This window comes from Miniopterus schreibersii, assembly GCF_964146895.1.
Source record: "Miniopterus schreibersii genome assembly, chromosome: 5".
Taxonomy (NCBI): Eukaryota; Metazoa; Chordata; class Mammalia; order Chiroptera; family Miniopteridae; genus Miniopterus; species Miniopterus schreibersii.
The window spans coordinates 46,402,139-46,427,778 of NC_138106.1; the positions used below are offsets into that span (position 1 = coordinate 46,402,139).

General features: G+C 44.4%; 1 protein-coding gene across 1 annotated transcript in view; it reads left to right on the forward strand.

The window, feature by feature from the left end:
- MUC13 (mucin 13, cell surface associated) overlaps positions 1–15,205 on the forward strand; it is a gene marked incomplete at its 5' end in the record, with an annotated part of 28,757 nt that extends 13,552 nt beyond the window's left edge. Inside the window, 8 exons of the mRNA XM_081137985.1 lie at positions 28–83; positions 3,672–3,835; positions 7,980–8,105; positions 8,440–8,569; positions 9,145–9,182; positions 10,138–10,219; positions 12,184–12,382; positions 13,985–15,205. Coding sequence (XP_080994111.1) covers positions 28–83; positions 3,672–3,835; positions 7,980–8,105; positions 8,440–8,569; positions 9,145–9,182; positions 10,138–10,219; positions 12,184–12,382 — 795 coding nt within the window. The 3' untranslated portion in view covers positions 13,985–15,205. The remainder of the gene's footprint in view (positions 1–27; positions 84–3,671; positions 3,836–7,979; positions 8,106–8,439; positions 8,570–9,144; positions 9,183–10,137; positions 10,220–12,183; positions 12,383–13,984) is intronic.
- Positions 15,206–25,640: the final 10,435 nt, after the last annotated feature.

Here is a 25,640-nt window from a genome sequence, read left to right on the forward strand (position 1 = left end):
TTATTAAATTTGTTTTCTTTTCCACAGTTTCAAAATGCATTTACGAATTCTGATTTTGGACAGACTGTAATTTATAAAGTCAGGTAAGTTTTCTGTGTACTGATGGGGTACCTTGGAGGCAGGTGTGCATTTATTTAACTTCTTGTCTTCGCCTGAGTTCCCTGTGCAGAACTAAGGCCCTCCAATAGGAAGCCACAGGTCAGGAAGAGGTGGTCGGTCTGATGTCACGCTGACCTTGGTGTGGATGGGCAGTGTAGCCTGGGGACAGCAAGGTGCTGTCTATGATTGGCTCTTCAGCAATTTGCACCCATAGTCCAGCGCATCACCTGGATTAGCCTGTTTGGTTTGATCCCTTGGCTACAAACCACACCTAGTCATTCACCAGAATGTGCATTCCAGGGGGCCAGGAAAAGAATGAGTGGCTCACCTGGCCGGGCGTGGCTCAGCGGTTGAGCGTCGACCTGGGATCCAGGCAATCGGGGTTCGATTCCTGGTCAGGGCACATGCCCGGGTTGTGGGCTCGATCTATAACTCTCTCATCATTGATGTTTCTATCTCTCTTTCTCCCTCTCCTTTCCTCTCTCTGAAATCAATAAAGATATATTTAAAAAAAAAAAAAAGAATGAGTGGCTCATGGTCATCTCTTCCCTCATGTCTGGGCAGTGAGGGAGCTAACACCCAAATCTCACATGTGGCTACAGTAGTGAGCTCTTCCTGCAGTAAAAATTAGGATTTATTGATCCTATCAATATGCAGTGACCAGTGCTGAGTGCTATTTAGGGACCCAAAGAGGCAAAGGATTCTCAGGAAGTTGGCGATTCTATTTCAGCCTTCCCTGAAGCACATTCAACGCAAGTGCAACAGCCCGAGGAAAGATGCTCTAAGACGAATGAAGTTGTGCAGGAAAAGCAGCCCTAATGTATTCATATTTTATGGTTTGACTATTGCATCTGTCTTTATAAGCTTTGTGAAATTCTTGGTGAAATAGGATACAGTGTATATTTATGCCTGTAAATTCAGAGGAGGCCTCCTGAAGGTGGTGAGTTTTGAGCTGATGGTGAGCGGGTGTGGTTGATTGGCAGCCAGGAGACCACAGTGAGTGCGGCATGGCACAGGGCAGGCAGCGGGCAGGAAGGTGGGTTCTGAAGCTGGAAGCTCACAGCGGGCAGCTGCTGGGGGGCTGGGCACTGCTTCGGGGCGTTTGGTTTGGTTTAGTGGACAATAGGAAGTTCATGCTCTGAGCATAACTGGTTAACGCAGGAACAGTGAGGTGGGCCGGCTTCAGCCAAATCTGTACTTGAATCCTGGCCTTGGCGCTTCCTCGCTGCATGAATGGATAGTTGTTTTAACCTCTCTGAACATTGCTTACCTCACCTGTATACCTGGGATAATCTGATCAGCTTTCCTAAAACCTTGGGAGGAATGAATGAGGTAACATTTGAAAGATCCCCTGCACAAAGTACGTGGCCCGTAAATGATTTCAACATGTGTTAAATCATCTATTTCCTTTCCAGAACATGGGACCCTGCAAGTGTAATGAAGAGCTGGTCCCACAGGTCATTCTGAGGGGTTCCCTGAAATTGCACTCCTTTTTTCTTATGGAGATACTAAAAGGGAGCCAGCAGTGTTCAGAGGCAACCTTCGCCTGTGAGCTCAGTGTCCTAGCGAGAGACTACTTCCCCCACAGAGGCTGAGGCAGGGTAAATGCACCTTAGTCTCACCTAGGAAGGCTTTTTTTTTTTTTAATCCTCACCTGAGGATATGTTTTTTATTGACCTTAGAGAGAAATGGGGGGGGGGGGGCGGGAGAGAGAGAGAAACAGAAACATCAGTTAGTTACCTCCCATACACACCCTGACCAGGAATCAACTCCCAGCCTTTTGGTGTATGGGATGACACTCCACCAACTGAGCCACCCATCCAGGGCAGAAGACATTTCTTGGGCTCCAGTCAAATGCTCTTTCCTTTGAATCACCAAGATCTTTGTCTGTGGTATAAATGTTGGAATTGGAAGGATACTCAGAATTTCTCTAAGTCTCAAATCTCTCTTTGGACAGAGGCAGACACTCGGGCTCAGGGAAGCTGTGACTGGTCTTGGGCTGCAAAAGACTGAGGCGATCTTGGGTCTAGATCTCAGGTCTCTTAACTCCCAGTCTAGAGCTCTAGTCATCTATACTATAGCTTTTGTGTCACCTAAGTGCACAGTGGCTTCCTTAAGTCATGAGTGTAATGTGTCTTGCCTCCTAAACTGGAGTGTAAGCTAGTAGATTCTTTGAATGGGTGAATTATGGATGGCATTTCTTTCCTAGCCCCACTGTAAATTTATACCATAGATTTCTGGTCATTTTTTAACGCAAAAAGAATAACTTGAATAAAGGAACCCTTTTCACTGCTGTCTACCTTCCCTGCCACCTCTAAATCCTATCATAAGTGAATCATGGGGCGACCATTTAAAGTGAGAATTCTGAAGCCATTTGGTTTCTTGGACTCCCCTTTGAGGTGATCGTTCTTAAAAACAGAATTTGGTTAATGTTTTGGATTATGCTGATGGTTCTGAAGAACCAGCATGGCTGTAAACATTTCCTAAACAAGTTGGCTATGTTTTTGAGCTTGTGTATTTACTCAAAAGTCATAATGGGGTAGAGAGAAAAAACTGGGCAGGAAAAATATATCCCGAGTCTTAAAAATACACAGCCACAAATCAAATAGGGAGAGAGTTTTTTTAAAGTCCTTTTATTTCTTTCTCAGTGGTTGTATCACTTGAGTCCTTTGGGGCAATGAAAGAATTAGAACTTGGCCCAGCTGTTCTTAGGGCTCCAGACTGCAGTGCTGATGAGAGAGAGACTCACAATGTTTTGCTCATGGCAGACACTCAGTATTTGGTGATATGATTTGGTATTATATACTCATGTTTCCCACAGCCCCATCTCTCCTTGTTTCAGTTCTCCTCGGCCTGCTGACTTTCTGACCATTCCTGGGAGTGACCCAGACTCTGTGTGGCTGATTACTGCTCTCTCTGTGTTCAGGGAGGAACACACTCCCCTCTGTCTCTCTCAAAGTACAATTTTGAGGTTTAACAGCTCAGCAAGAGACTTTCCCCCCCCCCCCCAATCTTTATTGATTTCAGAGAGAGGAGAGGGGGAGAGAGATAGAAACATCAATAATGAGAGAGTTGTCATTGACTGGCTGCCTCCTGCACGCCCCCGACTGGGATTCAGCCCGCAACCTGGGCATGTGCCCTGACGAGAAATCAAACCTCGATCTCCTGGATCCTAGGTCGATGCTCAACTGCTGAGCCACACTGGCTGGGCAAGACTTACTCTTGGTTTTTCTACAGAAAGTGACAAGTTACTCTTTCAGGTGTTACTTCTACTTCTGGTTAGTTCCAGGCTCCTAGATCCTAAAAATGATTGTCCACAATTTTTCTAAGTATCCTCCAATGGGATATTGTTTTAGCCATAGGTTTCCTCTGGACACACATTGAATAGAGATCTCTGGGCCTGTAAAGTGCCATCTTGTTGCAACCCCAGGCCTCCTTATTGGGCCCCCAATTATGAAAATATCTGTGCATCAGGATTAGAACTGGGAGACTTGAGAGTATGGGAAGTTCAAAGACCAATTTGTTGATGTTTGTGTTTAGTTCATCAAGTAATGTATTCATTTCATTTTTAGATTGTCTGTTTCAGCAAGATCTGAAATGCGTGCTGATGAAAAGCTTGTTGATGTTACAGTAGTAAACCTTTTTGCAGAAACTACACAAGAAGATGAGACGACCGTAAATAATAAAATTGAGAAAGCCATTTCAAGCAACTCTAAAACCTTTACAAGCTATAATAGTAAGTATGAAATAATTTTATTCAAAGTTTACCTAAACACCTACCTACCTTTTTGTAAACTTTTCCACTGTATGTAAGTAGGGGGCAAGAAGAATTGGATAACTGGATCTACAGATGTCTCCAAGAATAGACCTTTTCACCAGTCCATTCTTCCTCCCTTTCTTCTCTCACTTGGCTTCTACTCCTTTCTAACCATCTCCCAAGTCATCAAACTGACCAGTTTGTTTCTCTTTTTGGAAGGTAATCTTGGACAAATAGTCTCTGGAATGGGAAAGACGAAGCAAGGCAAAACAAGAGGGCTTTATCTCAGGTTATAGCTTTGCGAGTGATTAGAAAAATTTTACCTCTACTGCTTCCCCTTTAGGGGGACACACAAGGTCACAGCATAGCTGTAACAATTCACTTTTACTGTATTACAAACCACCCCCAAAACTTAGCGGCCTCTTTATTTATTGCAATGCCATCATTCCGTGGGTCAGAATTTGGATCCGGCTCAGCTAGGCAATTCTGCTGATCTAGGCCAGGCTTGGCTGATCTCTGCTGCGCTCACCTAGGCAATTGCTGTTAGCTGCTGGGTGAGTCAGCTAGGGGCTGACTGATCTAAGGTAGTTCAGCTAGATGGTTTGTCTCTGCTCCACATGGTCTCTCATCCTCCAGCAGCCTAGTCCTAAAGGGTTTCTAAAGCAGCAAGAGGGTAAGTTTCAATATACAGGTATTTCTCAAGTTTCTGCTTACATCACATTTATAGCTGTCCTGATGGCCAAAGCAATTCACATGACCAAGCACAGGGGGACAGGCCCTACCAAAGGGCATGGGTACGGGAAGGCATGAATACATTGACACTATGACAGCAGTCGTCAGAGGTTTCTCATCTCAGAGCTTACTGTTAAGGCCAGCCCTGCTGGAAGCTCTGTACAACTGGTTCTCAGTCCTGGTTGCCAAATCCAAAGGCCTCTAAGACACAATAGATTTGAGTTGTCTGTAGCATTTGGCACTGGTATCTTTCCCTCCCTGAGGCCCTCCTCACCCTGGGCCTCCACCCACCGTTCTCCTGACCCCCTTCCTGCCTCCCCCATTCTTCTTTGTGATCCTTCTAAGACTATTTCTTTGGTCTCTTAAATTTTTGCTTATTAATGATTATAACCTCCTTGGCCTAGGGTGCAAAACTTCTCTTTCTGAGAATATAAACAAGTCCTGTTCATTTATAGTTTTCCAGCGCCTTTTATCTTTCTTCAAGATTTCACAGAGATCCTCACTATTCTCTCAGGACTTGGGATGTCAGTGCTCTATGATGAGATGCTTAGAAGTCCACCAGGAAAGATGGGGTCTCCTCTGTACTGTTCGCTCTCCTTGGGCTGCAGTCCCTTCAGCAATGTCCATTCAACTCTTCTCTACCTAAGTGTCATTTCCTGGCAGAGGAGACGAGAAAAGTAGCTGTGGAGCCGTCCTATTTTTCTTATGTTGTCCGTAACATAACATCAACCGGCCCTGGCCTCTCCTTGAGTCCCTGTAGCATGGGACACACACACACACACACACACACACACACACACACACACACACCTCCATTTATTTGCCTATTTTCCCACTTTATCCCTTTGCTATCTGTTGTTGGATCTTGTTGTTATTTTGGGTTTTGTTTGTGGCAAACCTGAGCTCTTTTGGGGCTCTAGCCTTTCTCTGCCACATTTTTAATATTCTGACTTTGGTTATGGGACCTTCTTTCCATATTTCACTTGTGTCCCATTTGACAGCTTCCTGTGCAAACCATGCCAATTTCTTAGACTACCAGACCCTCTCCCCGCTTGTTTTTTTACAGCTCACTTAGCAGCTGCACAGCTAGAATTACATTTTCAGAGTTTCTTACCTTCTCAAACTATTTTCACCTTCCAGAGTCTGATCCCACAGAATGACACCCTTTCCTTCCTGAACATTTCAATATGCACTCTGTCAAAGGCACACTCCTCTCTCTGGCTGTCACTTTGTTCTTGTATTCCAAGGGACCTATTGCTTCCACCTGCCAAGCGATTTCTCCTTGGGTCAGAATTTGGTGCAGAGCAGCAATTCACGCAGTCCCAACCTCTACTCCCTGGAAGAGGAAATTGTCAACAAGGCAAGATGAACCTTAGCATACACTCTGCTTTTGGCGAGATGACACTTCTAGCAAGTGTGAGGAAGCTGAGGGTCCCCATCAGCATGAAGACTGACCACTCAGAGTGGTTGCCCACTGAAAATCGCCGGTGCATTCTTCAGGATAAAGATGGGGTGCCTGTGTAATTCTCTCAGTTTGGCTCTCCCTAGTAACTGCCTTGGCTCTAAGCCCTGGCATACTTGAAACCATTTGACCTCAGCTGGGGAATTGCTCTCTTTTGACAACTCCTTTCAACATCTCTCCACTCTGAGACCAGGCATGCACTCTTAAATGCATTAACAAATTACCAAATGATGCCAGTTAGAGGTGGCCACAAAAGCATGAACCGCCCAGCAAAGGGAAGTGAGAGGCTAGGAACTTTGAGGGGAAAACACCTTTTCCTGCTTCTGCTGCAAAGACAGATTCTGTCTTCTGTGTCAAAAGTTGCACAGTCTTTTTCTCCAGACTTTTAATTGGAGGCATTTTTAAATAGATGAAGAAGGAAGGTTTGTTACAGGTCTGGGACGATTAGAAGAGAGTAACCACAGAGCTGTTCTGCCTCCTATTCTCTCCCCCTAATCTAGTCTCAGATTCATCTTTTTATTCTGAATGCCTTCCAACCTGCTTCTAGGTTAACATTCTTTTTTTAAGTTTATTTTTTCAATTACAGTTTATATACAATATTATATTAGTTTCAGGTGTACAATACAGTCTAGTACCCTGATAAGTCTAGTACCCATCTGGCACCATACATAGTTATTACAATTTATTGACTATGTTCCCTGTGCGGTATTGTACAACCCTGTGACTATTTTTATAACTGGCAATTAGTACTTCTTAATCCCTTCCCCTTTTTCATCCACTCCTTCAGTCTCCCTCCCATCTGGTAACCATCAATTTGTTCTCTGTATCTATGAGTTTGTTTCTATTTGTTTGTTTTCTTTTTTATATTCCACATATATGTGAAATCACGTGGTATTTATCTTTTTCTCTCTGACTTATCTCACTTAGCACAATATCCTCTAGGTCCATCCATGTTGTCACATATGGCAAAATTTCATTCTTTTTATGGCTGAGTAATATTCCACTGTATGTGTGTACCACCTCTTTATCCATTCTAGACTAACATTCTTAAAAGATTGCTTTATCATGCCATGCTCCTGCTTAGAATCTGCCAACGGATTCTCAAGCTTGTAGGATTAAAGCCCTTGTCCTTAGCCTGGCATTCAAACCCTGCTATACCTGTGAATGAACAAAAGAATGATTATTTGCTGAGACTCCTGCAGTGGGATTGCATTTACATTAGCTCATTCAATTCTCACCACAATCATGTGCAACAAGAATTACCAGCCCCATTTTATAGATGGAGGGAACTTGGACCCACCAAAAATCAAATGACTGAACAGAGAGAGCCCACAGCCAATAAATGGCACAGCCAATAAATGGCACAGCCAAGAATTTTCTGTTTTCTTCTACTTTACCACACCACACTGCCTTTCCCCTACCCAAATCCAGCACCACTACTCCCTGACAAGAATTCTTTGCTTCTGCTCATGCCTTGTTTACTCTACTTAGAAAGACTTTGCCTTTCCTTTGTTCAGATCTTCCCTATCTTTGAAGACAGCCCAGTTCCCATCTCCTCCATGAAGTTACCTTTAGCTACTTGAGCCCCCGAATTCCCATTGTACTTAAAGTCTGGAGGATGAGTTGCTTGAAGCAACTCCCTATGGGCTCAGTCATGTAACTCTACAAAGATGGGACCCAAAAGATATATAGTTATGTTTCCCCTGTGGAACCCAGCATAGAGCTTGATGCATAAGAGATCTTGAACTGGAACGTGACTGCAGTGCTTTGGATGGAATTCATTTGAATTGAATAATGTAAGGAAATAATCATGAAGAGAGGATTGGGGGGTTGGGTTTTAGAATCCCAGATTTTTATCTGTTAAATCACCCAAACTTATTAAAAGGCAACTATAACACAAATATATTTGGAATTATTTGTGCCCCTCAGAGCAAGATCTGTGTGATTTTTATGGTTGTATAAAGACGAATGACCAAGATAACTGCAACAGTGGCCTACTGTGTACATGCAAACCAGGGCTGGAAAGGCCCAACCCACAGACTCCTTCATGTCTTGGTAAGTGTCCCACCTGCTTCTAAAGGTTCTTCAGAACCCCTATCCTCTCTCCGTTCATATTTTCAAATTCTGGCCTTACCGCTCAAGTGTCCAGGTGCATTGCCGCTTCTGAGCGGTGTGAATTTTGGCTTTAGACATACGGCCCTGAAGTGTGGCCTTGGCCATGGTGAGGCGGCCCATGGGCAGCTTCGCAGGGGCACATCGTGTGCACAGCCAAGGGGCACCTCATTTTGCCTAGGAAAAGAAATGTGAAAAAATTGGATTCTGTGACCTATCACTTTGGGGCTGACAAGGTTGTTTCTGAAAATTACCCAGAAATCACTCTGTTTTGAAGATCTAGGTCCAAAGTGTTCTGACGACTGCAGGGCAGAACACAACATGCAGTGCGTCGTGAGGAGCAACAGGAGCGCGGCCTGCCTGTGCTTGCCGGGCTACCAGAAGGACCAGCGAGGGGCCTGCCAAGCGTAAGAGAGACCGCTCCTTTCTTATCTTGCCGCAGCTGGAGCTTACGTGTGGGGTAAAGGATTAAAAGGGTCGAGCTTGCCACATGGCTTTAGGCCCAGGAAGCTGGTATGCTGGCATGAGGCGGTAGGCACAGGGCAACATCACCAGGGGCGTCACCGTCGGCGTTAGTTTTCGAACGTCCTCTGTGTGCTTGGGGCCGCTCTAAGTAATGCCTCTCCCACAGCGACACCGTCAGGAATGTCGCGGCTCCCCCCATTTTCAGCTGAGGAAACTGCAGCTCAGAGAACATAAGTGATTTGCCCCAGCTCACAGGGCAGTACCTAAGCGGAGAGCCGCAGGGCCTCAGGGCCCGAGGGGGACCCACTGTGCCCCGGCCCTCTGGGGGACCCACTGTGCCCCTAACCCTCCCAGAGCTCCACGAAGGTGCTCACCTGGAGAAGGGGACCGGAAGGAAGGAAAGGGGGGGGGACCAGGGAGCGAGGGTGAAGGCTGGGTGGAGAGGAACGCGGAGGCCGGGAGAGCCACCTCGAGGCCACGCGCCCTGACCGCGGCCCCCTGTCGTGTTGCGTTTTAGGTGCGCCTTCGGCTACAGTGGAGTCAACTGCGAAGACAGTGAGTATAAACGTCTGCTTTGTCGTCAGGCACCTGAAAAACAAACATCAATCCCATTCGGAGTTCAGTCCAGTCCCCTTTACGAAGAGGGAGGAAAATGTGCCTGTAGTTTGCCTTCTGGGTCGTGCCATCCGCCCCGTCCTTAGGCCGCAGGCCGCAGCAGCTTTGCCATAGGGACACCACAGAACTCAGCCCAAGAAGTGGGCTGCCACCTCTGGACAGGTCCCCGTCTGCCAAGGGCATCCTAGTGTTCTATTCATTTTCTCCATTAGCTTAAATATGCATTTTCTGCTACTAGAAAGGATAAAAGACCAGTATGTTCCAAACACGTTTGTGGTCGTGGGAGGAGAGCAGAACTAGGAACCGGACATCTAAATACTCAAACCTTTGCTTCAGAGCTGCTTAGTGGTTCAAGATGTGTCATCGCAAATTCAATTGCCTCATTTCCTCCCATGCCCCACACCCACCCACCAGATTATGACAATACCTTTATATTTTAAATTATTTTATATTTAAAATTTTACATAATGAACTAAAGATCCATGAGTGACAACTCCGCTCCAACCTGGTTGCCCCCAGCTGGTCGCGCAGGTCGGGCGTGGTGGGCAGGCAACGGCAGCAGAGCTCAGGGGGGAGTGTGGCCCTCGGTTGAGGTCCCATTCCCCAGGAAGCCCGGGAAGCCCTGGCACCATGGCCTCTTGAGTTTATGGTCTTTTATCTGGCAAGCCTGCCTTTTCTGATTGAGTTCTGAAGATACAGTTGGTGTTTGGAGGTGGTGGGGAGAGGGTTAAAGGAGATGAGGGACCCATGCAACCTGGCCCTGAAGGGATCACAGATGAGAGCCTGATTGTCCTCACGGCCAGGAGCCCCTGGGAACACACGTACCTGTGCAGTAGACAGACAGTGCAGGCTTGCTTGTGGGATACTGCTCCTACTCCTCTCTCTTCCCTTTCAGAATTCGAGCTGATTCTCACCATTGTGGGCACCATTGCTGGAATCCTCATTCTTGGCATGCTGATTGCACTGATCGTCACGAGGTATGGAAAGCAAATGTCTCTGTACTGGGGTACAGTGCCACTGGCATTACATTCTGGTTTCCAAACACACACAGCCTTTCCCAGGCGAGAGAAGGGAAGTAAGGCAAGGCTTCTCTAAAACCACTGAATTTTTTTTTTCTTACCTTCTGATTATATGAGCTGTACATGGTTCTGGAAGAAAAGCTGGAAAATAGAGAAGTGTGTAAAGGAGCAGAATAAAAAATCGCCCACAAAACCCTCCACTCTGAGGCAACTAACATTTTGGCGTATATCCTTCCAGGTTTTTCTCTATCTTTTGAAAGGATATTAAAAGCATAATTTTGTATTCTTTGTGTTTTAAAAGAATTTGCTGAGGTTATTTTTGCTTCACACTATAATGTGACATGGCAACTGTTTTCTTATGTCATAAAAACTCTTTGTTAACAGTATTTAACTCCACTAATGTTGTCAAATGTCATTTTCATTCAGTCCTCTGCCCAGGACCTTGCTGAAATCAGCCTCAGCTGGAGCCCCCTGTTTTAAGTAGAAAGTTTTCTCTGTGTGCAGTTTCTCAGCTAGGGGCCTTAAGTGTTCTTCTTAAGAACTTAAGTTGGGCCCATTCATTTATTCAACAAGTGTTTAGATATCCTAGAGTCCCTTCATTAACAGAGAGAGAATGCTATTATCTATTCCACTCTAAATGTGCCAAATGGAGACCCACTTAGATAGAAAACAAGCTACTTTTAAAAATTAACATTTAGCTCATATGTTATATTTTGGCAAAATGGGTGTTTTTGCACTGTAATGTGAGAGGATAAGTAGATTTTAAGTTCCTAAAATGTTTTGTTTCTTCCCTTTTTAAAAATTTCATTTTGATATTAACTCTTCCCCAGAGATAATTATAAGGACACAAAGCAGGAGAGGGCCCAGAACATTCTGATCACGGAGCGAGGCTGCCTCCTGCTTTCCTGGAAGGACTGGCTCTCTCAGCCCGGCCTCCAGGGCCCTCAGGGGCTGCTGCAGAACCCTGTGACCCCGGGGCAGCCACGCCCCTTCTTTCTTTTGTTCTTAGCTTAGCCTCAGATTCATGGTTCCTGGGAACACACTCCAAAAGTTACTTCTTGCCCATTTCGAAAGGAAGGGAGCCTCTTCTCAGGCACCTTAGACAGGAGTGTTGTCAAAGGGCAGGAACTCTGTTGTGGGCTGGGCTGGCCATCAGGATCCAGAGTGAATGGGTCTTCCTTTACAACATTCTCAGTGTGACTGAGGAAGAGTGACTGTCACCCTGGGAGGCCCTTGGGCATCATGGATGTAGCCAGACCGCACCCCCCTTCCTACAGTCTAGGGCACTGCAGGGGCAAGTCCATGGCCTGGCGGACAGGAGGAAGAATGGGGTCACAATCAGGGTTAACTGGGGCAGATGTCTCTCTCACCTGCAAGAACATTCACTTGGCCTTAAATGCTTATCCTTGAGAGGCCAACACTTGAACTTGTTTCATCCACCGAGGTGCTTCTATAGACATTGACTTTGCTTGAATGTAAAATCATATCACAAATCATCTTTTCTCTTAGACTTCTATTATTATTTCCATAAATAACCCCAAAGCACACTTAAGAATACTAACATAAGCAAAATTTACACAGGCTGGTGGAATTAGATGGTAATGTTGGATCAGTATTAGCCTTCTGGTTTTGATGGTTACATGAAGCTTGTGAGGAAACTGTTCTTAAACTTAGGGACTCTACACTGAATGAAGTAATGAAATATTATGGGTAATGGGTCATCAGGTCTGCAACTTATGCTTAAATGGTTCAGAAGTGTTAACAGTTGGGGAATCTGGGCGATGATGTATGAGAACTCTGCAACAGTTTTTTGGTAACTCACATGTAAATTTGAAAATATTTCCAAATAGAGTATTAATATTAACATTTGCTTTCAGGAACTTTCTGCCATTGTCAGATCCTAACTCCTTTACTAATTACAGATCAAAGAAGAAACGGGGTATTGAAGAAGAGAACTTGATTGAGAACGACTTTAATGGTCTGAGAATGCAGCAAACCACGGACTTCAGCAATCTAGGAGCAGGAGGGAGCATCTTCCCTAAAGTCCGAGCGTCTGTCCCCACGAGCAGCCAGATGCAGAATCCCTACGCACAGAGGGGCATGCCCCGCCCTGACTACTAGGTGAGTCAGTGGCTTTTCTGAGTGCAATGCCCAAGGCAGAGTAAGGACCTGGTATTGTGTCTTCACCTAGCCCTTGCTGCCTTGCAAGCCTTTTTGTCTTTTTAAATCAAGAGAAAGGGCAGAAGAAGCTCTCTGCTATTGTAAATAGCTACCACTTGGTCCCTAACACTGACCATCTTTGGGACTTTAGCTATGTCACTTAATTCCTAGGCCATCTATTTCCTCAACTGTTAAATAAAAATAAATAAAGCAAGCAAGCAAGCAACAACAGCAGCTTAATTTAGATTTCTTTAAGGCCCCTTGAAAATACATGCTTCCATGGCTATGACTCCTGTGGTTGTGTGGGGTTGAGTTATAATTCCCAGGCTGTTTAAGGACCCAGGACATAGGTGGGGCCCGAGGAAGACTGTTGGGTGTACACATGGTCTGTGGATCCTTTCCAGCCAGCCCATGTAAAGCTCTCCTTTCCTTCCCCCAGACTTCAAGGCAACTGAGCACTTTCTAAAGAGACAAGGCCAGTTAGGCCGACGGTCCTTAATTTCCCACAGAAGGGCTGTGGCGGAGAATAGCTCCTACTCGTTAGATTTGTATTGGATCATCGTGGCTGGCCTTGCTCGGGGTGACTGGCCCAAAGCAAAGGCTGAGAGGAGGAAGCCTGAGAGAGGCAACGCTTGTGGGGCGAGTGACCAGGGGGCTGAGATGGATGGAAGAGCAATGGGGAAAGAGGAAGGCAGGGGGGCCAGAGAAGAGCCAGGAAAAATAAGGCGAGGAGAGAAATGATTTTTTTTTTTTAACTAAAAAGGAAAGACAAGGGGAGAAAGGGAAAGAAGGAAGGGCTGGAGTGAGGCATGCCCAGAAGAGTTGAAAAATAAAGAGGATGGGGAGAGGGCACCCGGGGTGGGGGGGGGCCAGGAGGGCGGGCATGGCCCCTGAGGTCTCCGTGGGTCCACTGGACGTCCGCGGGCTGCCCAGCTGAGCGCACTGCCCTTTTAAGGATCTTAACACACTTTGAACATGCCGGGAAAACTTGGCCTATTTTTATTTTGAAATCCTATGGTTTATGTTGCTCAGAAACTTTCCTTTAGTCAAGGAAGTCTAAGTGACCAATGTGTGTGCAAAGGGCTGACTGGCCCAATATGCACCATGTTGGGTCAGACACGGGGCCTCGCCAGCAGTATTAAAAAATGGGTGTTCTGTTGGTCCCACCTAAGGTGAGCCTTAACTACTGAACCCATTAAAAACGTCTTTTCCTCCTTATCAGTGGAGCCTTCACTTTAAATTTGGGATAAGTGTGGGATTTAGATTCCTAGAGACCTGGGCTCAAAGCCTCGCCCTCCCTGTTACTACTTGCTGTGTGATCTCGGACGAGTTATTTGACTTCTCTGGGTTTGTTGTCTCATCTATGAAATGGACAAAATGCATCCTACTCATAGGACAAAGATCTAGCAGAATGATAGATTCTGATTTAAAAATAGTACTCAAATGATGTTAATTAAGTTAGGTTAATAATTTATGAATCTACATTTTCTCTTGGGTTTCTATTGGAATGCTGCTTTTCTAAGAGTTTTTCTTTTCCTTCTCTCTTTCTCTCTTTTTGTCTAGGATGGTAAAAATTTGGAACCATCCATGAAGCATCCAACATATGAGCTTTTATTTTGATGAAGAGACTGGTGGAGAAGTGAGCGGCAGTGAAGATGTGGCCTTTGGCGTTGTTATTGCATCTGACACCTCTCTCTCTGAATGAAAGTCTTGAATGTTTGCAGTGACTACATCTTGTTTGCTAACCAAGTACCTATGAAATTAAATGCACTTAGATGCTATTAGCACTTGTAAGACAGTTGGTTTTCTGTAATCAGTACAATGGTCAGGGTTTTGTTGTTATTGCTGTTTTTTCTGGTGGGCAACAATAACCATTTTCAATCTAGAGGAAAGTCTCCAAGGTTGACTACTCCTGGGAAAACATTGCTCTTGAGTTGATAGCCTGCAGATAAGTGACCTACGTCTGGGAGACTCTGACACATCAGCTGTGGAAGTCCCAGGGTATTAGAAGAGATACCATCTTTTAAGGTTCTTCTATTCCTCAGCTGTAGGGATTTCATTGCCCTTGAATTGCAGGAAGCTTGTGACCTGGTCTCACGCCAAGAAGAGAGAAAAATGACATGTCTCCGCTTTTTCAGGAGGAGTGAATCCAGGACCTTTTTGTTCATTAGGTTTGGACTATAAGTGTCCATCATGGGTGCATTCTAGAGTTTTTGAAATGCCAGTAAGTGGGAGAGGCAGGGAGGAAAAAACAAAAACGTGACCAGGAGCAGGAAGAACAGAGGCAGAAGGAAGCTGGATTGAGAGGATGAGTGAGGGACAAGGTACACAGGACCTACCTTCGTCCTCAGATTCCCCTCCTCAATGAGCAAATGGGCACTTCCTCTAATGCATCCCCTACCCAAGACTCAGAGCCTAGGAAAAGGTGTGGAGACAGAAACCCCAGGAGCAAGAGCTTGAAGTCACTTTGAAGTTGCAGACATTCAGTCTGGCTGATGGTGGGAGAGGGAGCTTATGCTCTGGACCTGATGTCTAGCCTTGTGATGCAGATTCCAGAGGCCCATCACTGAGGCCTCAGCCTTCCCTGGCGACCCAGGCTTAGCTGTGGCCACCAACACATACACAGCCAAGAATGGGGGCAGCCACATGCAGCACGGACTTTCTTTAATATTAATAGTGTCCTTATTTATGTCTAATGTCTGATCCCCTTGCAAGTTTTTATTTGTTGTTATTGTTATTTGTTCTTGACTTCGTGTGAAAGGTAACAAATAAAGTATCTTTGGTAGATGGTGTCCTTGTGTTCGGGGCTTTTGGCGATGCACAAAGCAGTAAGTCTCACTCTCAATAGCAACCATGACACATGGAAAACTGGATTGACATCTGCTGTCCCTCCTCGGTGGCTGTTTAACAGGCAGCAGATATCTTCTGCTGCTTCCTGGTGCACATCCCACTCCCCTCCCATTATGAAGCAGCCGAGCCCTGCAGGTGGGACCGACTGGACCCTCATCTCCCAGGGGTGGCCTTTGGTTGGCCTGAGCCAACCAGTGGAATCCCACCCCCCTTGCCACAGTGACTGACTGAAGAGTGAACACCTGGCATAAGTGGATGCAATAAGAATGAAGCCCAAACTCTGTTAGGAGGCTTGGAGGAAGAGAAACTTCTGGAGAACGGGCCTGAAGATGTAAAGCCTCGAACTGCTTCAGCTTTGCTGAGCTAACACATAGAGGGAGGACAGAGCTGAGAAAACCACAGAAAATGGAGGTGGAGCATATAATCAGGCCACAGCTCAAGTTTCTGGACTTTATTGTTAGGCCAGTTTGAGTACAGGCATACTTCGAAGATGTCATGGGTTCGCTTCCAAACCACTGCAATAAAGCAAGCTATAATCTTTTTGCTGGTGAAGGGTCATGTTTTCAATTTGCAAAAAATGCAACACTACGCTGGCCTGTTTGGCTCAGTGGTTAGAGCGTCGGCCCCCAGACCAAAGAGTCCTGGGTTCGATTCAGGCCGAGGGCACATACCTCAGTTGCAGGCTCAGCCCGGTAGGGGAATGAGCGGGAGGCAACCAATCGATGTGTCTCTCTCACATCGATGTTTCTCTCTCTGTCTCTCTCTCCCACTCACTCTGAAAGAGCAATGGAAAAAATATCCTCAAGTGAGGATTAAAAAAAAATAAATGCAGCACCTGTGAAGTGCAATATAGCAAAACAAAATAAAATGAGGTAAGCCTATTGTAGTTTTCAGTTTTGCAGTTGAAAGTATCCTCACTGATTCCACTTGTGTTTACTCTTGTGTTTGCAAGGCTAGGTGGTGAATGGAATAAAAGAAATACACTCTTATGAGCTACTAATGCCCACAGGGAAGACATTAGCCACCAACCAATCGATTAATAGCAGGAGAATCAATGCAGACATAATTTAATATTGTCTAACACTGTGACTTGTAATCATAGACTTTATTTCTGACCTGCCTGTTATCTCCTTTATATTTGAAGATGGTTCTGGATTCAGTGCTAAAACTAGGCTATTTGAACCTGTTTTCTAAAGAATCCACCTCCCTGGTGCCCCTCTGCTCCAGAGCAGGCAAGCTTCCATTGCTTTTAAAAGGTCCTGAGCCATACAAACTCTAGGCTTCACAAACCAGAGTACCATCCATTCTTCAGAGACTTTCATCACCATTGTTTAAATAAAAACAATGCTCTAAATAAGTATATAGGTAATGTTTATGAAAACAGCTTTCGCATTCAAAATGGCTTTTGATTCTTATATAATATGGCCTACAATTCATTTGTTTCTGCTAAGACCTTTGCAGAGGTTTTCCAACTGCTTGTCCTGCAGCCTTGGAGGGCTGTCAGAATGAATGTTTAAGATGCAGATCTGATCATGACACTCCCTTGTTTAAGGCTTGCAGGGTTCTCCAGGAGAGAATAAAGCTCATAGAACCAAGCCAGACTCCTTAGGGCTCATCACTCCTTGTCCTCTGGCTGTTGCCACCAACTGCTCCCACTTTGCCTCATCCCCCCCCCCCCCCAAGGGCACTAACACTGGCCACACCTGCTGCTACCTAAACATAAGGCCTCTTCAGCCTCCACTCTGCTCGCGCTGTTCCCTTCGCTTGGACTGCTCCTTGCCTTCACCTGCCCTGTAAACAGCTCCACCTGTCTAGATCAGCTACACCGCCATCTCTTCTGACCAGCTTTTCCTAATTTTCTCTCTGCAGCACTCCCAAGTAGAAGTAGGGTCTCCTTCATGGCCCAGGGGGTCCTGTGACCAGTTCCCGCAAGGAAGAGGTTGTGCATGGTGAGTCTGTGTTTCCTTTAAACCCAGCACAACGCCTGGCGTAGAATGACTTAAATAATTGTGAAACAGGAGTATCGAACTGGACTCTTCCAGCTCAGTCTTGAAGAGTATGGTCCTTATCTTGTTGTGGGGATGGTTTCACAGTTATATCAAAACTTGTCAAATTGTACACTTGACATATGTACAGTTTATTGTACATCTATACCTCAATGTGACATTATGATTTATAAGAAATATATATTTGGTCAGTCAGATGATCAAAGTATATTTCTCACATGTATTTGGCCTTGTTCACAATTCCTGCTTCACAGCTCGGGGAACTCTTGGAATTTCCTAGGTGTTGAGAGTGAAAAAGGTGGCTTTTGTTATGGTAATGAGGTGGCTTTTGGAAAGCCGGCCTAAAGAACCAATGGAACCAACTTTGTGATTGGAGGGTTGGAACTTTTAGTCCCACCCCTGAATCAAATGCAAATGGCAATGATTTAATCAGTCATGACTAGGTAACTGAAGCCTCCTTAACAACCCAAGAGTTTGGGGTTGGGAGAGCTTCCAGGTAGGTGAACAGATAGAGATTCAGGGAGAGTGGCACACCTAAGAGAGGGCATGGAAGCTTCTGCCCCTTCCCACATGCCTTGCCCTGTGCATCTCTTCCATCTGGCTGTTCCTGAGCTATATCTTTTTCCAATAAAGCAGTGATCTAGTGAGTAAAGTGTTTCTCTGAATTCTGTGAGCTATTCTAGCAAATTAACTGAACCCAAGGAGGGGGGTCATAGGAACCTCTGATTTATAGCCAGTTGGTCAGGAGTACAGGTGACAACCTGGACTTGTCATTGGCGTTCTGAGTTGGGAGCGGGTCATTGGAACTTCCAATCTGTAGCCAGTAAGTCAGAGCACAGTGTTCAGCTGGTATCTGAAGGGGTGGGAGGTGGGAGGTGGGAGGGGGTAGTCTTGTAGGCCTGAATCTTTCATCTGTGGAATCTGGTGCTATCTCCAGTATCAGAACTGAGCTGAATTCTTGGATACCCTGCTGGTGTCTGAGAATTGTTTGTTGGTGTGGGGGAACACACCACCATGGTGGATTTGGGTCTAGAACCTGGTTTACTCAATGAAGTTCCGGGTTTGTGTGTGTGTTTTGTTTGTTTGCTTGTTTGTTTGTTTTTAAGTGAAAGCACTTCACTGATCTTGAGGAAGGCATCCTGGGATCACAGCCCCAACACAGGACAGGAACATAGACATGCCATCCTGCTGCTGATCTCTGCATTAGACTGAAAGTTCTTTGAGGTCAGCAAGGGGTGAAAAAAACTGGGGATGGGCCACTGCCCTGACAGCTACAGGTCTCTGCTGCACATTGGACTCACCTGAGGAGATTTAAAAATCACTGATGCCTGGGTCCCATCCCAGAGCGCTTCACTGGTGTAGGGTAGGCCTGAGCATATTGAGTTTTAAGCTCCTGAAGTTATTCGAATGGGCACGGAATTCGAGAACCACTGCTTTAGGTCACATCATTTCCCATTCCTTCCTCCAGGAGGCTAGAAACCAGAGCCCATTATGCAAGAAGCTTCAGTGGGCTCCCAGCTTCCTTATGGAGAAGGAGGAGGTTAGGCGTTTGGGTGGCATCGACACCAAAACAGCTTGAAACAAATCTTTTTGGGGTTTTGCGCCTGAACCGCCGACCCTCTCACCGCTTGGCAAATTCCATGGCCAGTAGGTGGCGCTGTCTCCCACGGCTTGCAGATAGCTCAACTTCCAGCAGGGCAACTCTTAAAGGGCTTGTTTGAAATCAACTTTTAATACACCAACTCAAATAAATTTCCCTTTGACTTTTTCTTTGTCTTTTCATTCCTTGCTCTTGTGCCACGAAAACATGAATGTTACTCATTCTTGTTGAAATATTTGCATTATTTTTACTGGATCGTTAGAGATCATACATTGTTCCCTTTTAATGGTCCTATAATATGCAGTATTGAAATAGTGTTAATGTCATATTAATGGTGCATAAAATTTGATATAATTGTTTAGATAATCAACGTTTTATTTAAGGGTGATTTTTTTTTCAAAATAAAAAAAGGAGATAAATCCATTTTCACTGAAAAATTCTTCAGTTAAAATAAAAACAGAATACCACCAGTGGGAGGTCTGTCTTTCATCAGCTTTTAGGAGATGAACAAGGTCTGGCTGTGTTTCTTAGACAATGAGGTTGGGAGAGCCCAGGGGCACAGTATGGGGGTCTTCCCAACCTCCAGGCTGTGAAATGTGGGTTCCTTTATTCAAAGACAGAAACAAAAGCCTCATAATTCCTGCAGGCCCAGTAACATCTTTTCTGAGCCCACAATTATGACAAGTGGTCCAATAAAAGAATTCTCTCCTGCTTTCAGAAGAGAGCCATTTTGAAAAATAATGATAATAATAGTTAATATTATGGAGTGCTTACTATATGCCAGGCACAATTCTTAGTGCTTTATTAACCCCTTTAATTCTTATGATAATTATGAAGTAGGTACTATTATGAATTTTGTTCAATAGTTAGGGAAACAGAGGCAAGAAACTTGCCCAAAGTCACATATGTAGTAAATAGCACAGCTAGGGTTTGAACCCAGGCAGTCCAGCTCCAGAGCCTACCTCTCTGTCATTGAATGCCAAAATAGTGACATGTAGGATATTTTAGTGGTCAGCAGAGACAATAAGATATATATTTGAAACTGAGAGGTTCCAATCTAGGCCTGGTGCCAAATAAAAATAGAGCTTCCTGGAGCTAATAGGTTAAAAGGCCTTTATTACCAAAAATGAAAAATTCTGTCTAAATTTATGCAATTGTTCAAATTTCAGAAAATAGTTTGTATGTTACTGGGGAGATGATGAAAAGGCCTTGGTTCTTGTCTTCTTGAGGGAAAGATTTCAGTCAAGAGACAAAGTAGAAAAGAAAGCAAGAATTTATTGGCCACAGCAAAAATACATTTAAAAAGGGCATAGAAGAAACAGAAGAGTCTAGGCTGGGCTGCGTTGGCTCATTGAGATGTCAGAGAGAGAGACAGGTTCAGAGGTAAGCTTGGGATGAGCTGCCACTGCCCATTGCTCCCCTGGTTGCAAGTCTCTTGGGGTCCCCTGGGAGGGAAGAAGGAGATGGTGCTGGCATGGGTCCTTCGTCAAGAGCTTAATCTCTTTCTTGCAGGCAGGAATCTGAGGAGAGGTCCTAGGGGAGTATCTCAATAGAACATTCATCAGCTTTCCAGGGGTGCTCTTTCAGGATTGTGGTCTCCACTGATTGGTCAGTGCCAGGGGCGTCATTAGTCAGTGTATCTGGTCCTGAGTCAGCCACAGGGCACCACCTGTCTGCTTTTGCCGCTTATCTGGGCCTGGAGCTGAAATACAACTGTGGTCCAGATGTTATCTTTAGGGATGAAAAGGTCATGGGGTCTAAACTACACGACTAGTGATATGCTAGGGGAGGAAAGGCCAACCTGGGGACAAAGTTCTTGTTTTCCCAGTTTCACTCCTTGCCAGGCATCTGGGGCTTCCTGCCCTGGTGAGTTTCTATATCTGGCCCATGGTCCTTGTTCAGCTCCTGGCTGTCGAACTGCCTATATAACATCTCCATTAAAGTAATTCATTTAAATCCATCTGTAAAATGCCTGCTGTTTATTACTTATTACCCCAGGTATGGCTTCTACCTTTCTTTGAGGGGCCCTCCAGCTTTTCTCTCTCCATTCTCAGACCAGCAGTAGTGTCTTTCCCTTATGTGGTATTGGAGAAAACTTTTTAAAATATAATGTTTTTACTTTTCTATTATAGTTGATATTCAATATTATATTAGTTTCAGGTATACAGTATAGTGGTTAGACAATTATATAATTTACACGGTGATCCCCCAGTAATTCGAGTACCCACTCAGTTATTATAATACAGGGTGGGGCAAAAGTAGGTTTACAGTTGTTTGTATGAAAAAATAATACAATTAATAAATAATTAAGAATAAACATGTTTCATGTACTCACAACTGTAAACCTACTTTGCCCCACCCTATATCAGTGACTATATTCCCTATGCTGTACTATATATCCCCATAACTATTCTGTAACTACCAATTTGTATTTCCTACCTTCAGTTTTTTCACCCAGCCCCCCAATTCCCATCCCCTCTGCCAACCATCAGTTTGTTCTCTGCATCTATGAATCTGTTTCCATTTTGTTTGTTCACTTATTTTTTCTTTAGATTCTACATATAAGTAAAATATGGTATTTGTCTTTCTCTGTCTGACTTATTTCACTTAGCATAATTCCCTCTAAGTTCATCCATGCTGTGACAAATGCTAAGATTTCAGCCTTTTTTATGACTAATATTCCATTACATACATGTACCACTGCTTTTTTATCCACTCATCTATTGATGGGCACTTGGGTTGCTTCCATACCTTGGCCATTGTAATAATGCTGCAGTGAACATAGGGATGCATATATCCTTTTGAATTAGAGTTTTGGATTTCTTTGTATATAGACCCAGAAGAGGAATTGCTGAGTCATAGGCCAATTCTATTTTTAATATTTTGAGGAACCTCCACACTTTTTCCAAAGTGGCTGCACCAATCTGTATTCCCACCAACAGCACACGAGAGCTCTCTTTTCTCCACAGCCTCAGCAACACTTGTTTGTTGACATATTGATGATAGCCATTCTGTTAGGTGTGAGATGGTATCTCATTGTGGTTTTAATGTGTCATTTAAGGCCACTGCTTCCTTGCTGATTTTCTGTCTGAAAGATCTATCCATTGATGTCAATGGGGTATTAAAGTCCCTGACTAAAGCCTGGCTAGTGTGACTCAGTGGTTGAGCATCAGCCTATGAACCAGGAGGTTAGTTTGATTCCTTGGTTGCCAGCTTGATCCCCAGTAGGGGGTGTGCAGGAGGTAGCCGATCAATGATTCTCTCTCGTCATTGATATTTCTCTCTCTCTCTCCCTCTCCCTTCCTCTCTCTCTGAAATAAAAAAGTATATATATTTATAAAGTATAAAAAATAAAAAATAAAGAGGCGATGTGATCCTCTTCGGAGTGTTGCCTCAAGGCAGGCCCTCACAGTCTTCCCACAGACAGGACATGTTTGTGTTTTTTAAAAATATGTCTTTATTGATTTCAGAGAGAGGAAAGGAGAGGGAGAGAGAGACGGAAACATCAATGATGAGAGTCGTTGACCAGCTGCCTCCTGCACGCCCCTGACTGGGGATGGAGCCCTCAACCCCGGCATGTGCCCTGACCGGGAATCGAACTGCTGTCTCCTGGATCCTAGGTCGACATTCAGCCACTGAGCCATGCCCGCGGAGCCAGAACATGTTTTTAAAAATCATTGCATCCTCTGTGAAAGGGCAGTGGTTTTTTGAAGGACACTTTTTAGTTGGTAGAACAGGTTATGTAAACCAGATCCCACTGCCAAGTGCCAAACACGTTTGATTTCACAGCTAGTAATTATAGGGCCAGCTCTGGCATGAACCAGATCCTTTGATTTCCAAATCAGCTAACTGAGGTGTACAGAGGGGCAGGCAGTTGTGTGCTGCTCAACTAGTTGATGGCACTGAGCACTGGAACTCCGAGTCCAGATTTCTAGTTTTATTCCAGCAACTGACTACGACGAGCTGTACTCCTCAAAAGGGGCCACAGCCTCCGCATACAGGGCGAAGCGGGGTCCCAGACTGGTGGCTGGTGGCTTCTTGCAGACTCAGTCCTTGAGCAGCTGCTCAGCCTCCACTCCCCCATCCTACCCACAACCGGGGCCCTCAGGAAGGAGTAGGGGTCTGAAGCTTGTCTCACCTTTTGAAAGGCTGCCGGACTCTAGCGAGGCATTGTCTTAAGGGCCACTGATGGACCTAAGGCAAGGCAGAGGAGCGAGGCGAGGAGGGAACAGAGTGTAGTTGAAAAGAAGAAACAGAGTGGTATTCAGGCGGCCAAGGCAGGACGCCGGTTCAGCTTCCAAAAGCGTTTCCCAGTTACTGGCTTCTCCCTTCTGGTCTTCAGATATCTCTGTCCTTGCCTGTGTCTGTGACGTTCACTCACCTCTGTCCCATTCTCCCACCCTGTGACATTTCTCCTCAGGTCACACCTGCATGGAAAGTACCTGTTCTGTGCCCCTTCTTCATTCCCTACCAACTCCTTTTTTTTTTTCCCTTGGCATTTACTCTAGAAGTTTCCAGCCATGATTAATTACAAAGGGTGTGTGTGTGTGTGTGTGTGTGTGTGTGTGTGTGTGTACTTATATTCATTCATTCTACTTTCTAAAAAAACATGTTTTTATTGATTTCAGAGAGAGGAAAGGAGAGGGAGAGGGAGAGAGGGAAACATCAGTGATGAGAGAGTCATTGATCGGCTGCCTCCTGCACGCCCCCCAAATGGGGATCGAGCCCGAATCCCCAGCATGTGCCCTGACCGGGAATCGAACCGCCTTCTCCTGGTTCCCCGGTTGATGCTCAATCACTGAGCCACGCCCAGCCAGGCATTCATTGTACTTTTTATTGAAATAACAGGAAAAGAAAGTTATGCATAACTTTAGGTGGTGTGCATAATTTACAGGAACGGAGAAACAAATTGTGATGGCTTTGCTAGAACAAAAAGGGGCATTTACGTAAAGACTTTAGCAGTCTCTTCTGGGTCTAAGACCTAAGAGAATTTTAAAGAAAAGTTTTCTAAAAAGAAAGCAAACATGCCAAAATTAAGTGAAAAATATCACACTTTTACTATAATTATACTAATGAATATTGCTTTAAAATATTTCTGTCCATGAAAGCTGGAAAACATACATTCCATCTGGAATACGTAATCTTAAATTGCTCTCAGAAAGATGTAATAATTAACAAGCACTTTCAGAACTGATTATCATATGACCAGAGAGGTTGAAAACACATGAGTTATTTGCCAAGGCTACTGCTTTAATAAGTTTAAAATGCTTCTTAACTTCAGAGAAGTATGGCATTTCTATGACTCACAGCAATGTTTGTCATTAAAAGCAAAAACAACAAACAGAAACACCTCTCCCTATTGTTGAAAACTTCTGTCAAGACCTGTTTTTTATTCCCCTTCTCAATGTGAAATTCCACCCATTCAGGCTTGGTATAACCACAATGTGCATGAAAGCCCCAAAATAAGCAAACAAAAATTACTGAGGGATCTGCTATATGTCAGTTAACATAATAGGCGATTTTCACCAAAACAGCACCACGGCTCGCCCTCCACTTCCCTCCTGTGTTTACCTATTATCTCAATGTTGCCGCTCGGTCTGTCCTTGGCAGTCTGTATGGGCTGTAAACTCTGAGAGCGGGAATGGGGGTTATTTTTTCCTAACCAGGATCATGGTACACAGGGGAGAGAAAAACCTATAAAGAACATTTTCCTATAAAAAGGAGTATTATTTGGTATTTTTAAAATAAAAATACTAACATTAAAAAAATTTGATGCATTGCTGCAAAAGAATTTTGTAATATCCTGGCGGCAGGGCCCCTCATTTCTTGCACTGTGACAAATCCCAGGCGTAACTATTAAAAGCAGAGTTAAGTATAGTACCTAAACTAAGGTGAATATTGTACGGTTGTTGTCTTTTCCCCCTCAGTTTTTCCCCCCTGCATATCAAATTGCAACCGTGTATCAGTAAAGTGTTCTTGACCTGGATTATAAACTGAATTGTGCAATATGGCAAATCACTGTGGGAGTGGTGAGTTAACATGTAAATCTGAGTTGCAAAATAGAAAAGCTTTAACTAATCTGATTTTTAAGTGTTATTTTAAATTATGGTAAAGTATATATAACATAATATTTACCATTTTAACCATTTTTAAGTATACAGTTCAGTGGTATTAACTCACAGTGTTAACGGATCACCTCAATCCATTTCCAGAACCCTTTCATTATCGCAAACTGAAGATCTATACATTCTCTCCCTCTCCAGCCTCTGAGTTTGTCTATCTAGGTACACTCATAGGTAGAATGATATAATCTGTACTTTTGTGTCTTGCTTATTTCACTTAGCATAATGTTTTCAAGGGTCATCCATGTTATAGCATGTGTCAGAATTCAATTTCTTTTTAAGGTTGAACTATAATCCATTATATGTAGATGCTACAATTTGTTTACCAATTCATCTGTTGATAGACATTTAAGTTGCTTCCAGCTTTTGGCTATTGTGAATAGTGCTGCTAAGAACACAGGCGTACATATATCTGTGTGAGTCCCTCTTTTCAATTTTTCAATTCTTTTGGGTATATACTAGAACTGGAATTGCTGAATCATATGGTAATTCTGTGTCTCACTTTTTGAGGAACTAACCTTATGTAATGTTATGTTATGTTACTTATTTAAATCCTCACCCGAGGATACTTGTTCCATTGCTTTTCAGAGAGAGTGGAAAAGAGAGAAACATCGATGTGAAAGGAACACATTGATTGGTTG